The following is a 15,890-nucleotide window of genomic DNA, read 5'->3' on the forward strand; positions in this document are numbered from 1 at the left end:
CACTTAGCAAATGTTGAACACCTATTGGTTACAAACTGTCTAGTTGCTTGCGAGATTTTCACCGCACATGTTGACTAGCCTCGTTCTTCTTGTCGGCATGAGTGCGCGGGAATCCTTACTGTTCTGGTTACCAGAGCTTAGCACTTAGCGCACAGATTTTTTTCTTTTTCCTTTTTTTCTCCAAATGATGTCACCCAGCGCTTCCCTCTTACGAACTGAGCTCGGCTAGGTGCCTTACGTGCCCTAACCCAATGGCCGGATTGCGTTGGTGTGGAGTAGCTCCGGGAGGCCGTGGAGACCATGCTGAAAGCGATGCTTGCACATCTGCAGTTAGATGAACCTTTTAATACCACAGTGTCATGATTTCATCTCCATGATGTCTGCTGTGTTGGAGGCCGCTGCAAAAGCAGTCCATCTGGATCAGGTGTCCCGTGCAATCGTAGCGATGCAGGACCCAGAGACACAGTTGGCCTGGCTGGCATGCTATCCATCCAACTAAGCCTTGCCTTACTTATTGTGTCTCCTGATGAGGCACTTTGTGAGACTGTACGTTGCCCTGTTGTGGAGTTTGGCTGCACTGAGTAGCTTCTTTCCTGTGCTTATGGCTCCACAGCTTTCCTTGGCTGAGTCTGCCCCTCTCTAGCACACACAGTATGCTTGTGATGTCGCAGGCAGGCTGGTCATAGGTGACCTGCTTACGCTGGTCATCCTGGGTCTTTGCTCACTCAGAATGCCTGAGAATGGCCATGAGACCGAAATGACGTATATGCTGGGCTTATATATGCCGGGACACGTCATAGGTCACTAGATGACAGCTTTGTAATTCGATTCTCGACGAAGTGCAGTTGCAAGTAGAATTCCACTAGTGCGTTCAGCACTGCCCTGGCAGTCTTCTGCTCAGTCATATAACCACAATTGCATACGTAACCAGAAATTTAATTTCAAAGTAGTTAACTGGTGGTCGTGCGTTGCCCTGTAGTATTTTGCAGCACAAGTCGTCATGATTATGTGCGCTTGGGGAGGGCACACAAAGTGTACATGTTTCACAAAAAAAAAAAATAGGCCAAAAGAGCTTGATTTAAGTCTGTTGCCTAATTCATTATTCTGACGATTCCATAATGCTATGAAAGAAAGAACAAAACAGAAGCAAGTGTCATAGCGCTCAAGTTGCACTTAGAGCTGCAGTATGTAGTCAAAATGATCACTGAAACTTATGTCAATGGATTTTCTAACAAAAAACAAACCTTAATAGTCCAATATTCGTAATGAACAGCCGAATCTAATTTCTGACAAAATTCGAATACAGCCCTAGAAAAATATTATCTTACTGATTTTGTTTAGTCTTATTCTTTTATTTCACAAACATGAGAGGAAAATCAAAAATGTTTTATATACTGTCATGCCCGGCTCGTCCGCTCCTCCTGTGTGCCACGCCCCCTGATTACCCCTGTTTTCTCCCGATTGTACCCAGCTGTATCTAGTTCATTTGCTCAGTCCTATGTATTTCAGTCCGTGTCTTACCTGAGTCCTTCGTCCGTCATTGATGTCAGTCGATGTTCGTGCCCTCGTCTGTGAGATTAAACCCCTCGTTTGCCCTGATTCTCGGCTGTCTGCCTGCTTCTTACTCGCCTGCCCGCACGATCGCCGCTCTGCCCGCGATCGCTGCCGTCTCCCGTGACATATACTTTAATGGCATTTTTAATACTTCTGAAGTAACCAAAAAGTAGTGTTTTTGTCCTCTTCCTTTAGTGTTTTGTAACCTATGTTTTATATGGTGTTTCAATATTCTGTACTTTTTAATAAGCTGACGTTTGTTATTTCTCCATGTCTTATAGAATACAAACAAATCAGACTGGCTGATGGCTGCTCTGGGCAGTTGGAGGTTTTCTACAATGGCACCTGGGGAAATGTGTGCTTCAGTCAAATAAACTCAATCACAGTCAGTCTGATATGTCAACATCTCAACTGTGGAAAGAGTGGGACTGTTTCTAAGTCATGGTCTCGGCTGAAAGGAGCTCCGAACTGGCTTGATAACCTGAAATGTCGCCCACATGACTCTGCACTGTGGCAGTGCCCGTCCTCTAACTGGGGAGACAATAGATGTAAGGAAGGTGAAGTGGCTCAGATCACCTGTGAAAGTAAATAAATTTTCGTATTATTACATTTGAATATCAACAATATCTGTTGTATCCTTGTATCGCTGATCACTAGTTAATAACTTATGTTTTCTTTTTTTTATTTTATATTGTTATCAAATACAAGATTACTAATAATTACATAAACGGTGGAAATGTTTTGACATTGTGGAGACCATTTTTTCATTCCACACAAGAGGTTATAATTGTATAAATATCTGTGACTGCAATCAAAACACAAAACATGCCAAAAGTTGCGTATTTTGTTTGGTTACTTAAGGTTAAGGTTAGGGCTGGGTTGGGGTTAAAGTTGTCGTGTGTGAATGATATGCAGCCCTGCATAGCACAAGTGGGTGTAGGAGATGGATGGATGGAAACATTAAGTTTTTTTCATAAAAAAAAAATTATGTGCAACTGGTAATATATTTAAACTTTTACCAGTTTTATGAAAAAAATAACACTGTTGTAATGAAACATAAAATGCTTTCACTAAGGTCTCATGTCCTGTATTTCTAGACAGTGATGTGAGGCTGGTGGTTGGTGACAGTCCTTGTGCTGGCAGAGTGGAAGTTCTTCATCAAGGAGAGTGGGGCACAGTGTGTGATGATTCCTGGGGTATGGAGGATGCTGCAGTGGTGTGTAGGCAGATGTTATGTGGAGATGCTGTAGCAGCACTAGGGGAAGCTCACTTTGGAGCAGGAACAGGGAGGATCTGGATGGATGACGTGGCCTGTAATGGATCAGAGTCGACACTGAAGGACTGTGGACATGATGGATGGGGAGTTAATGACTGTGGTCATCATGAGGATGCTGGAGTCGTCTGCTCAGGTAGGACACATACTGTTCACTAGATACTGTTCACTGCACTGTTTACTTAATATATTCTTAATAAAAAACAGATATTAAAGTATCTCAGAGAAACTTTCACTGTCGAATGTCAGTTTAGATGCAATGCGGGTTAACCCATTAGGCGACATCTTCTTAGCTCCCACGTAGAGCACGATCCGAGTCTCGATGATCTTAGGCAGAGAAGTTTGTTGGTGGGGGGCTTGGTGGCACTGCTGACTGTGAAGGTTGCGGAAATATTGATAAAATAACATACAAAACTTTATCTCTATCCAAAGAAATCGACATTCCACAAAGTTTCAGCATAGGGTACAAGGCTGAGGTTCACCCCCTTGCCCAGTTACTAGTCGGATAAATAAACGCTAAAGTCAGTTATGGGAAACCAATAGGAAATGCAATCTGCAATTTTTTGTTTCTTAAATGATACTAAAAATTATTTGGATCGCATAAAATTGTAAAATATAAATATATTAGTGATACATAATATTTGTTAGTGTAAATACATACTACATCTTTAATACTGAAAGTCATATATTGGGTACATGGGGCGGCATGGTGGTGCAGTGGTTAGCATTGTTGCCTCACACCTCTGGGACCAGGTTTTGAGTTTCCACCAGGATTCCATGTGTGTACAGTTTGAATGTTCTTCCCATGTTGTCATGCAGTTTCCACCGGGTACTCTGGTTTTCCCCCACAGTTCAAAAACATGCTGAGGTTATTTGGAGTTACCAAATTGCCCGTAGGTCTGCATGTTTGACTGAAAGGCACGTCCTGCAATGGGTTGGCACCCCATCCTGGGTCGCGCCCTACCTTCCAGCTGTAGCTTCCTGGATAGACTCCAGACCCGCCACGACCCTGAATAGGAAAAGCAATTACAGAACATGGATAGATGGATTGGGTATGCCATGAGTCTTTGTTCTAGTAACCAAGCTCATTCACATGTTAGCTGTCTTCATGACCATGGAATTTCACATTTCTCACAGTAACTTCTACATTTTTCATTAAATGTTGCATTTTAATTAATGACTCCAAAACATAGTGCACCCAGTGCATACAGCAGTAACCCATTACATACAGGGGCATATTTTAGATCAGTGACCTGTGCCACGAAGCAGGGTTACTGGCTTATTGGGGTAACTTGTCGGATTTAAGGCACCACAGTTTAAATGGACTTCATATTCGTTCACTTACATTTTGCCCAGACTACCTTAAATCCGGCTAGTTACCCCGATAAGCCATTACCCCCGCTTCATAGTACAGGCCCAAGGGCTGTCAAACTGCAGTCCTGGGGGGGCGGAGCCCTGTGTAGCTTAGTTCTTTCCCTCTTCCACCACAAATGATTCAGCTCAAGGGCGCCGTGGTAATTAGCACAAGGACTTGAATCAGTAAGCGTTTTACCATTTTGTGCTGTTGAAGGTTGTTTGGTGTCTGTATTAGTTCTTTTAGAGACTTAATAAAAGGGTGGTGTTCCACCTTAAAACAAGCATTGCCATGTGTTGGTCTGCCAGACATTACAGTACAAAGTTACTACTGTACAATATTACTGTATTGAAACATTATGGTTTGAACCAAATGCACAATTTACGGCACTGAAAAGTTTTAAACTTACCGCCTCACAAACTCGCAAAGACAGCTAACATGAATGAGGTTGGTTGCCAAGGCAAAGATGTGTGGCGTAACCAAGACAAAACTTTTAATAGCTTATTAAAAATACTCTTACATTAACAAGTAGTAGCCCTATGTATCCCATCCATCCATCCATTTTCCAAACCGCTTATCCTACTGGGTCGCGGGGGGTCCGGAGCCTATGCCGGAAGCAATGGGCACAACACAGGATGGGGGGCCAGCCCATCGCTGGGCACACTCACACACCATTCACTCACACATGCACACCTATGGGCAATTTAGTAACTCCAATTAACCTCAGCATGTTTTCGGACTGTGGGGGGATACCGGAGTACCTGGAAGAAACCCCACGATGACATGGGGAGAACATGCAAACTCCACACACATGTGACCCAGGCGGAGACTCGAACCTGGGTCCCAGAGGTGTGAGGCAACAGTGCTAACCACTGCACCACCATGCCGCCCAGGCCTATGCATCCCAAATATTTAAATACCGTATTATGTGATTGTATGTGATCCAAATCATTTCAGAATTGTTTTTGGCTTACACGTCATCTGTGAGTTTCTGCCATCTTTCAGCAAGCTCCAAAACATTCTGGTTTAATTATTCATGGCCAACTCGCAAATAATTACCGAAACAGCAAAACCACATAGGGGTGACTGCACATATGAGTGCACAAGTGATGGTGCCTATATTTACTTTGACTTTTAAGTCCGTACGTCTGACTAAGGTTCCAAGCAGTGAATATATTGCATGTATATAAATTCATTCATTAACAAATATTGAATGTCAGTTGTATATTAAACATAATAAAAGTGTTTATGTATTTATTAACGCCCATCTTGCCAAGTGCTAAAACTAAATCTAAATGCAACTGAGATACACATTTCTGTCTGACCTCTAGATGTCAGTCATTTTTGTTTCATTTGTAAGACTGCTCTGGACCGTTCATAAATGTGCAAACTTTTTCAGGGTTTGTTTCGTTTCCCTTCTGCCTTTAGAAATCCAACAATTTTAGTATAAATATGCATACGTATGTGTCATGGTTATATTGTTTGTCTGAGGCCTTTATAAATGAGTCCCCAGGACTCCTGTCTCAAAACACTTATCAAACATTCATCAACAACTGCAGCGGAACAGACTGACAAAAAGGCAGATGTACATCAGTGAAAGAAGAGCAGAACACTGCCAGCGGCAGGAGGAAAGACAGACACCTGATTGTATTAAATGCTTATTTACCTTAAATTTGCAGATCATCGAGAGGTCAGGCTGGTGCAAGGTGCACACCAGTGTGCTGGGAGAGTAGAGCTGAAGCATGGAGATACCTGGGGCACAGTGTGTGATGCTGACTTTGACCTACATGATGCAGGGGTTGTTTGCCGGCAGCTGGGCTGTGGGATCCCTGTGGAGGTGCTGGGGGGGGCTGCGTTTGGGAAGGGGGGCGACCAGGTGTGGAGAGAGGAGATTCAGTGTAGAGGGAATGAATCTCATGTTTACTTCTGCCCAAAATCACCTTCAAAGACAGAGAACTGCTCCAATGATAATGATGTGGGACTGGTGTGTTCAGGTAAGAACAACATGACTGTTTGTCAAAAAAACATATGAATGGCTTTTAAATTAGTAAATATAAATTACACATTAACACAGTAAATAGGCAAAGTTCAACCATGATGTTTAAATACTTTGATTGAATATATCCACTTGACTGAAGGAACTTAAGATAAACAGGCTCTAACCCCCTGCGTTGTTTACAGGGTACACAGACTCCAGGCTGGTGGGCGGCCCTGACTCCTGCTCCGGGAGGGTGGAGCTGCAGTACCTCAGTGAGTGGGGGACAGTGTGTGATGCATCCTGGGATATGAGAGCAGCCAGTGTCCTCTGTCGGCAGCTGCAGTGTGGGAGCGCTGTGGCAGTGCCAGGACAGGCCTGGTTTAGAGAGGGGAGGGGCCGCATCTGGGCTGATGTGTTTGAGTGCCAGGGGAATGAGACACACCTCTCCCAGTGTGCTGTGTCCTCATGGAGTCGAGCTGCATGCTCTCATGGACGGGATGCAGGACTTATCTGTGATGGTGAGAGCTGTTGTGGTCACAACTTCACCTGAGACATGTTCAGACAAGGCAGTAAAAACTGTGTGATATTTATTTCCTTTTTTCTGCTTTTATAATTGAGTGTTTGGGACCTTAGAGAAGGTCTCAATATCCACTTTCTTTCCAATGAACGTTCAACACATTAAAATCACAATTTACTGTATCTAGAAATTAAATGTTATTGCATACAAGATAGAATGATGGAATCGGGTAAACTTCAATTTAAACCTGAATTTGATCCGGAGATGTTTAAGTTTCCATTCTGGGTGGAATCAAGCAAACATCAAGTTAAACATGACATAACAAATTAACTGACTGACTGATCTTTACACAGGGTCTAAATCTCTCTCAGTTCTCAATGGGACAGTAAGACTGTCTGGAGAGAGTGGCTGTGAGGGTCAGGTGGAGGTTTACTACCAGCTGACCTGGAGCAGAGTTCTCATGGACTCCTGGAGCTTCAGGGAGGCCTCTGTGGTCTGCAGGCAGCTGGGCTGTGGCTCTGCAGTGAGGCTGAACAGCTCCTCCCTGTCTGGGACAGGGGACAGTGATGCGTGTCTGACAGGGTATCAGTGCTCTGGGAGTGAATCTCACCTGTTGAACTGCAGTGATCCACAGAGACTGAATTGCAGCTCTGGTCCACAGGTGTCCATAGAGTGTACTAGTGAGTACAGAATAGTTACGTTCATACATTACTAACAATCTTACACATGAACAGCACCAACATCAGATAGTTAGAAGTAAGGGGCACACGCTGATTATAGGTTAAGGGCCTTGCTTAAGGACCCAACGAAGTAGGGTCACTGCTGACATTCACAGGATTTGAACCAGTGACCTTCTGATTGCTGGCAGAGATCCCTAGCCTCAGAGGCACCACTGCCTAGATAGATAGATAGATAGATAGATAGATAGATAGATAGATAGATAGATAGATAGATAGATAGATAGATAGATAGATAGAATGAATGAATGAATGAATGAATGAATGGTGCATTTACAAAATGAAAGACAAAAACAAATGACTTTCCTCTGTACCTCCTCCTCCCAGAGCACAGGTCCATCAGGCTGGTAGGTGATGCCGGGGGCTGTGCAGGGAGGCTGGAGGTGCTCCACCAGGGCTCCTGGGAGACAGTGTGTGGAGACTCCTGGGACCTGAAGGATGCTGAGGTGGTGTGCAGACAGCTCCAGTGTGGGACGGCTCTCAGTGACCCAGTGCCCACCTTCTTTGGACCAGGAACTGGGTCCATCTGGCTGAATGAGGTGGACTGTGAGGGAAATGAGACATCTCTGTGGAACTGTCCTTCAGCACAGAGAGGACAGAATGACTGTGTCCATAAACAGGACATAGGAGTTGTGTGTTCAGGTAAGACTTTCAGGACGCCTCATTTTAAGGAAACTGAAATAAACCTGTGATGAACCCTAAATGTCCTGGCTGTATTGTTAAAGAGTAAAACCAGCTTTTATTAAATTAGGTGAATTAATAGGTAATTGTTTGGTAACTAAATTGCCCATAGTTGTGCATGTGTGAGTGACTGGTGTGTGAGTGTGCCCTGCGATGGGCTGGCCCCCCATCCTGGGTTGTTCCCTGCCTGGTGCCTGTAGCTTCCAGTATAGGCTCCGGACCCCCCGTGACCTAAACAGAAAAAGCAGTTATAGAAAATGGATGGATGGATGGATAAGCACAACCAAAATTTATGCAAGCAATTTAACATTTAACAGCTCCACGTTATATCATGTTTAATCAAATTTCACTGTTACTTTCAGAATAGAAATAATTGTTCTATTATTTTAAGTTATTCCTTTACACACCTTGTAGAATATAAAGAGATCAGACTGGCTGATGGCTGCTCTGGGCAGTTGGAGGTTTTCTACAATGGCACCTGGGGAAATGTGTGCTTCAATCAAATGAACACAAACACAGTCAGTCTGATATGTCAACATCTCAACTGTGGGAAGAATGTGACTGTTTCTTACTCATGGTCTCGGCTGAAAGGAGCTCCGAACTGGCTTGATAACCTGAAATGTCGCCCACATGACTCCACACTGTGGCAGTGCCCGTCTTCTAACTGGGGAGACAATAAATGTGAGGAAGGTGAAGTAGCTCAGATCACCTGTGACGGTAACTTACTTTATTCATTGTCATTATTGTTTCACTTTCATTTATATGATTACCATAATATCATCAATACAATATTTTCTGTTATGTAGTTTATTTTTAATGTCCTTGCATGCTTGCATAATAAGATCATTTCCTTAATTATGTGCTCATTTTGAAACAGGATGTTCTGCTGCTGCCAAGGACAGACCATGTTCACGTAAGTTCAGTTACCACCTGCCCAGTGTTCCGTGTTTGTCAGTCAGTAACATCAGTGAGAAATCAGTCCCAGCTCTTCACTGAACTCTGTCATCCTCACATGTGTCCTCTGCCTTCTGCAGTGCTGATAAATCACAGTCTTTACTTGCCCCCTAGGCCACCCCCCCATGAGACTGCAGGGCAACAGTAGCGAGTGCTCAGGGAGGGTGGAGCTGTGGCATAACAGCTCTTGGGGGACGGTCTGTGACGACTCCTGGGACCTGAGAGACGCCCAGGTGGTCTGCAGACAGCTGGGCTGTGGGACAGCACTGGAGGCTCATGGGAACTCTGCCTTTGGACGAGGAACTGGCACCATTTGGCTGAATGAGGTGAACTGCAGGGGTGATGAGCTCCACCTGTGGGACTGTCCTCACTCTCTTCAGGAGCAGAGTTGCTGCCACCACAAGGAGGATGCTGGTGTTACCTGTGCAGGTGGGACTGGGGCTGCAGACAGACTGTAACCTCAACATTATGGCTATTTGGCCTTTAGAATAAGCAGAATTGTAGTTAAAACATAAAACTCTATGAATTAATAACCTTTAATGCTTTAATTTCACAGGTTCATCGCTGATTAAGGCCACTACAGGTGAAATTAATATATTTAATATATAGTGTTGAAGAGCATATCAAACGTAAGATTAATTTTATTTATATATCTGTATCAAATTACTAATTTAGGGATTCCAGCAGCATCTACAACAACAAAAGAAGGTACAGTTTTTATACTCTGTCATATGACATCATAATTAACTTTGAATGCTTTAAGTTCTTATGAGAATGTATTTTCATTTTCGAAAATCAGGCACAGATAAAATGTGTTTGTATGTTTATGTAGTACAATCATTCTGCACTGTCAGACACATGATATACTGAAGTCTCTCTGTCAGTTCCTCCTTCAGCTGTACTGTCCCAGCAAGTCCCATCTAGTCCTATTGCCATCTTCCTGGTACTGGGAGCTTTTCTCCTTCTGCTGCTGGTGATAATAGCTGTCCAGTTGTACCAGAACAGAATGCTGAAGAGAGGTACAGAAAGATACATAAGTAGGGTGACTCACATGAAGAATCATCTGTCTGAATGATACCTATTAAGTCTGTGTTATCTCCTATATATATATATATATATATATATATATATATATATATATATATATAAACAAATGCAAACAAATAAGGAGACACTTCTATGCTCATCTTGGAGATTCACCTACTATATGCTGATCTCACAGAGCATCCTCACTATGCAGCATTTTCACTCTGTTTCTGAGCTAAAATTTAAGCCAAGGCCTTCGCTGCTATTCCCATGATTATTAATTAGACTTAATAATACACAGAATATATGGGAAATTGGAACTCAAAATTAAAGTGAGATGTGGCCTGAATATCAGCTGTGTCTCTGTATGTCCACCTCCACAGCTCTGTACCAGGATCTCAGCCCTCTGTACGAGGGTCTCACCACTGTGCATGAGACTGTTTATGAGGAGATAGAGTACAATCTGACCAGTTGGACACCCTACAGAGCCCCTCGAAAGAGTGAGTTAACCCTGTTGACCTCTATAGCATTAGAAGAATAAACTTTTACAGTCAAATGGTAACATATTACAGTGGGATGACGATTGGAAGAAGACTCGGCACTGGCTTGTCATCCTCCCTGCTCTCTAGTTAATTAATCTTATGATTGGGACAGTGTGACTTGGCACTTAACCATCTCTGGCACTTAACCATCTCTCCTATTTGACTCTCCCTGCCGGCCCCTGGAGGAGGGGCTCCCCTTTGAGTCTGGTCCCTCCCAAGGTTTCTTCCTTCTTGGGAGTTTTTCCTTGCCACTGTTGCCTTTGGCTTGCTCATTGGGGGCTTTGGGTGCGGATGCTGTAAAGTGCTTTGAGACGATGTGATGTTGTGATAATGCGCTATACAAAAATTAATTTGTTTGTTTGTTGTTTGTTTGGATGTTGTAGGACAGTGAATTTCCAGTAATTTCAGTGTGTATCTGTTCCATTCCTCTCATCAGAATGTGAATCTGCTTGTGTCCTGTTGATTTTTCATCTCTAAATATGTGATTAGAGCTCAGGAACCACATGAGGGCCTCATAGCTTCATTGCTGCAAAGCCTTGAGGGTGAGAGAGAAACCAGCCAATAGGGAGAGAGAGGATGTGGACAATATGAGTGTCAGTCAGCTTGCCTGGGCATGAGCATTAGCTGCTCTAACCCCACACATCCTGTCTTCTCAGTCTGAGAGGCATCAGCAGAGGAACCTTCATGAGTCTCCCTGAGCACAGGACTGACTGTCTCTCTCCTTCACAGGAAGTGTCCTCACTGAGGAGCTGCCCTCTGGGTATGAAGATGTGGAGGACAGTGAAGGAGACCCTCTCTCAGGTAGGGGCCTGAGGTCTGTGAATTTGGTAGAATTAATATTTCAATGGGAACCCTCTTTAACACTATCAAAATAGTCTTTAACAATTACGTTTCAGAGAAATCTAATCTAAGTCACTATTTAATATCTTTTTCATTGTAAGTATATTTGCTGGTTTTCAAGGGTTTTTAATTAATTTGGTTTGGCCTTTGTCTTTGAAATTTCAATTATACAAGCAAAGGACTTTGAGTTCGGGAGGCTCTACAGCAGGGTTCCCTAATTCTGGTCCTGGAGGACCAGAATCCACCACGGCTTGCAGATTTCTTTGCTGAAACACACCTTAATTAGCAAATGACCATGCTTTGTAGGTGGGTTGAGCAGGGAAATCTACAAACTATATTGTAAACTGGCTTGCCAGGACCGGAATTGCGGAATCCTGCTCTACAGTGATGCATGTCTGATACACAGAAGCAGCTTTTCTGTGTCTGGTACAGGGGATCTGGTGATAAACAACATTTCAGAAGATTATGATGATGCGGGTTCTGTTGGGCAGGACTTGGGAAATTTGTTTGGTAAATAACATTCGTCATGTGTCTCGTATGAGTCCATAATCAATTTCACAATTGAATTATTTAATTTTCAACAGTCATTATTTATGAAGCACATTCTGTTGTAAGATTTTAAGAAAAATACTTTATTAAGACTACATACTACTGGTATTTCACTACGAACAGTTTATTGTGCAGTATATAAAATATACTGTTTCGAATGAGATAAGCAGTCAGGAACGCTAACAGTCAACTGCCTCCTGTGTACTGAGGTCTCTCTTTTTCCAGGTTCAGGGTTGATGGTGACAGGAGACACACCAGAGGACTATGGTGATGCTGAGTTTATAGAGCAGAGCCCACATGTTTTACCAGGTCAGTTCCTCTTTACACGAATCTAATGGAGCAAAGTGTCTCATCATACTGCTCCTCTCAGATGGTTTGATCATGTTTGTGCTTCTCTACATATTCACAATAATCTCATGTTGTTCATGAATAACAACACTTATTTGAGTGTGTTTTACATGGACTGACATTAATTTGAATCACTTCATGTATGTCTGCCACAACTAACTAATACATATTATTTCTTGTTTCACATACAACAGCTCTCACTTCTACTAATTCCCAATTACAGTTGCTAAATATTTTGTGTCCCTTACTATGGGCGCTTTCACACTCCAGGAACTTTTTTCAGGATGCAGGACTTTTTTTCTGGAACCAGGGGTCTCATTTGTAGTGCTGAAAAATCACAGTCTTTACTTGCCCCCTGGCTTGCACAGGCAAAAAATCAGCTGTGCATAAAAACAGCTGTATAAAGTGAATGTTGATAAATCTTACCCATTGTAAATGTAACTTCACATGCACGGCAAGACTGAATTTTAAAAAATGCCCACAATGGATATATATATGGATATATAACTTCGGCCAAAACATGTTGAACAGCACAGTAGGAGAACGTGTCGTAACTGGAAACCATGAGGAGACATATACCCTTATATCCTTAGTCTTATTTATAATATATTTTATACCTGTATTGTTATTTTGTAACTGTATTTTGCCATTAAGAAATAAAATAAAAAAAATATGCAGAGGGGGAAAAAAGAAATGACTCAATGAGGTGGGGAGTTTTGTTAGATGTAAAAAAGTTACAATATCATTTGACAGCTTTACCAATGGCCAGTCAAAGATAGAGAAGGACCTCTAGCATGGGGGCAGATGACACATGAAGTTAATGCATCGACTTGTGTTTGCATGTGGGACTGGGACGTAAACCAATTTGATCGTGTTTCGAAAGTTGTAGGGGAGAGGTAAGACAATAAATACAGTACAGTAATATACACACAGCACTTTACAGCAAATAATGTAAATATAAATCACATCACTTTATATTAAAATAAGATTTCACTTAAACTATACAAAAAAAGACAAATTGTATCAAAAGATACATGTGGTAGCAAACAGTGGGAAATGAGAAAAAAGAGTGCTTAAAGCTGCAGCAAAATATTATATTGTATAGTATATTGAGTTCCTTTGGATGTAACAAGGGGGCAGCATGGTGGTGCAGTGGTTAGCCTCACACCTCTGGGACCCGGGTTCAAGTCTCCGCCTGGGTCACATGTGTGCGGAGTTTGCATGTTCTCCCCATGTCGTTGTGGGGTTTCCTCCAGGTACTCCGGTTTCCCCCCACAGTCCAAAAACATGCTGAGGCTAATTGGAGTTGCTAAATTGCCCATAGGAGTGCATGTGTGAGTGACTGGTGTGTGAGTGTGCCCTGCGATGGGCTGGCCCCCCATCCTGGGTTGTTCCCTGCCTCGTGCCCATTGCTTCCGGGATAGTCTCTGGACCCCCTGCAACCCAGTAGGATAAGCGGTTTGGAAAATGGATGGATGGAACAAAATAGCACAATACTGGTACTGAATCTGTATCACTCGTTATTGTTGCTGTCCATTGCATACATTACTGTACGCATACTGTACATACTGTATTACAAGTTGGGTATGGACAGTGAATCATCAGATGATTGGCAGCGCTGCCCATTCTCAGGCACCTTTTATACTAAGTGACACAACCGCTAAAGGCCTATTGTATGTGCTTTCAGGTGCCTCTCGATCAGTGTTTATTATTTATTTATGTATTAAATCAGTGTACATTTTTTACAATGAACTTTGGACGGAAATGTGATCAGATGTGACTCGATCTGACATATCTCAGCGTAAGACCGTATTTAATCACAGGGATATATTTCTTTGGCCAAAGACGTTATTTGGCTTCGGAATGGTTCCTTTTCATGAGGATGACTTGACTTGCCATACTTTGTGTACATACTGTAATTAGGTCATTCTATTTGTCATCTATAAAGGTTGATAATTTAGTGGGAGTCTGTGTATATCCTAAGTGCCATTCAGTTTGCCTCAGTTATGCTTCTCTGCTGCTCGTGGTTTGTGTGTACGCCTGGTTGGGAGTGTACGGAAATATTTGCACATTTCTATGCACAGGAAGAAATTGATAAATGCCATTCTATGCTTATAAATGTGCATATGCACAGTTGACACACAAAACTGTTTGTATGTTCAATTCATAAATGAGATCCCAGGTTCCGATGTGAAAGTGCCTTATGTCCATGTAGGTGTGAGAGGCTCGACCACACTGCCCCCTGGGGAGGGCCCCCATGGACCAGACCAGACTGACTATGATGATGTGGGGAAGATTATGTAGGATCTTTGGGACTGAAAGAAGAAGCCTCTTCGTGTTTGAAGAAGCTTCTCTCCAAAAGTTCATGAAGTTGTTTTTCAAATGAGCTTCATGTTATACAGCAGCACCTGCCACATCACCATTCCTATTCACATAATATACATTTTTAAGGTTTTAGGGTTAAGGTTTTTTTATATTATTACTTAAGGTAAATGTCATTTCATAAGATATTCTCATACATAAATAAAAATATGACTTCTCAGCTGTTCAAGTGTAAAATATATTTTCCAAATTTTGATCACTGCAGAATTTTATTTATGATTGCAGTATGTTTCTTTCCTTTACTTGATTATATTTCGAAATTAAACTTGTGAATTGCACATGTTGAGAAATGTTTGCCTCTATAAATACTGTGGAAATTTAAAAATAAAATGTTACAAAATTGCTCTGTATGTTTATTTTTCTTACTATTTAAAATTCACAAATTCACAGGTGACACAGTAGTGATTGGATTGATCTCCAATAACTCCAAGAAACCTACATGGATGAGTTGCACAGTCTGACACAATGGTGTCCCGCTAACTGCCTCTCACCTCACTTGCTAGACTAAGGAAATGGATGAAGGTGGATTTTAGGCACAAGCATTTGGGTGGATGCAGCCCTCTCACCCAATTGAGAGAGTAAACACCATTAAATGTCTGGGAAAGAACAAGGACAGAACAAACACACACCTTTGACAAACTAAGTCAATTCTTAATGTTAATTACTTGGCTGAAAGAAAAACATATTTTACACCACATTCAGGAAAAGTTGAATTTTCTGTCCCAAAACGTGGGTCCAAAAAGTGGCAGATCATTGGAATTACAGTAACACTTCCTTGTGCCCTTATGCTGTATATGACCCTGTACTTCACAGGCAGGTAACAGGTGGCTGGATAGGTGGATGTATCTGATATAACCAGCATGGCCACCTTAAATTAAGACTGTTTAATAGGATTACTTGTATTATTTACCAAATATTACAATTTCTGTGTATGTATACATGTGTCACAATATTGCATTTCTGAAGCTGTTATTCAGCTAAGCCACTCGTCTGAATATCCATGTAAGCTGTGGGGCACATAAATCCTGCTACAGACTCCATCACAGGGTAGACCTGCTGTGTTGTTCTGGTAATGTGAGTTCACTGAAGAAACCAGAGCCACGCATCGATTCTTTCAATCTGAATGCTTCATTTTGAGAATTGATCTAACGTTAA

General features: G+C 42.3%; 1 protein-coding gene across 1 annotated transcript in view; it reads left to right on the plus strand.

Annotated features, from left to right (window-relative positions):
• The window catches only part of LOC125739140 (scavenger receptor cysteine-rich type 1 protein M130-like), a 144,721-nt gene extending 129,647 nt beyond the window's left edge, over positions 1-15,074 (plus strand). The window contains exons 8-22 of the mRNA XM_049008949.1: positions 5,861-6,175; positions 6,363-6,677; positions 7,030-7,356; positions 7,741-8,055; positions 8,509-8,811; positions 8,972-9,007; positions 9,163-9,477; positions 9,605-9,631; positions 9,724-9,756; positions 9,933-10,067; positions 10,458-10,574; positions 11,346-11,417; positions 11,889-11,966; positions 12,231-12,314; positions 14,569-15,074. Of these exons, the coding sequence (XP_048864906.1) occupies positions 5,861-6,175; positions 6,363-6,677; positions 7,030-7,356; positions 7,741-8,055; positions 8,509-8,811; positions 8,972-9,007; positions 9,163-9,477; positions 9,605-9,631; positions 9,724-9,756; positions 9,933-10,067; positions 10,458-10,574; positions 11,346-11,417; positions 11,889-11,966; positions 12,231-12,314; positions 14,569-14,657 (2,561 nt within the window). The 3' untranslated portion in view covers positions 14,658-15,074. The remainder of the gene's footprint in view (positions 1-5,860; positions 6,176-6,362; positions 6,678-7,029; positions 7,357-7,740; positions 8,056-8,508; positions 8,812-8,971; positions 9,008-9,162; positions 9,478-9,604; positions 9,632-9,723; positions 9,757-9,932; positions 10,068-10,457; positions 10,575-11,345; positions 11,418-11,888; positions 11,967-12,230; positions 12,315-14,568) is intronic.
• Positions 15,075-15,890: the final 816 nt, after the last annotated feature.

The sequence above is a fragment of the Brienomyrus brachyistius genome, chromosome 3 (genome assembly GCF_023856365.1).
Source record: "Brienomyrus brachyistius isolate T26 chromosome 3, BBRACH_0.4, whole genome shotgun sequence".
Lineage (NCBI taxonomy): Eukaryota > Metazoa > Chordata > Actinopteri > Osteoglossiformes > Mormyridae > Brienomyrus > Brienomyrus brachyistius.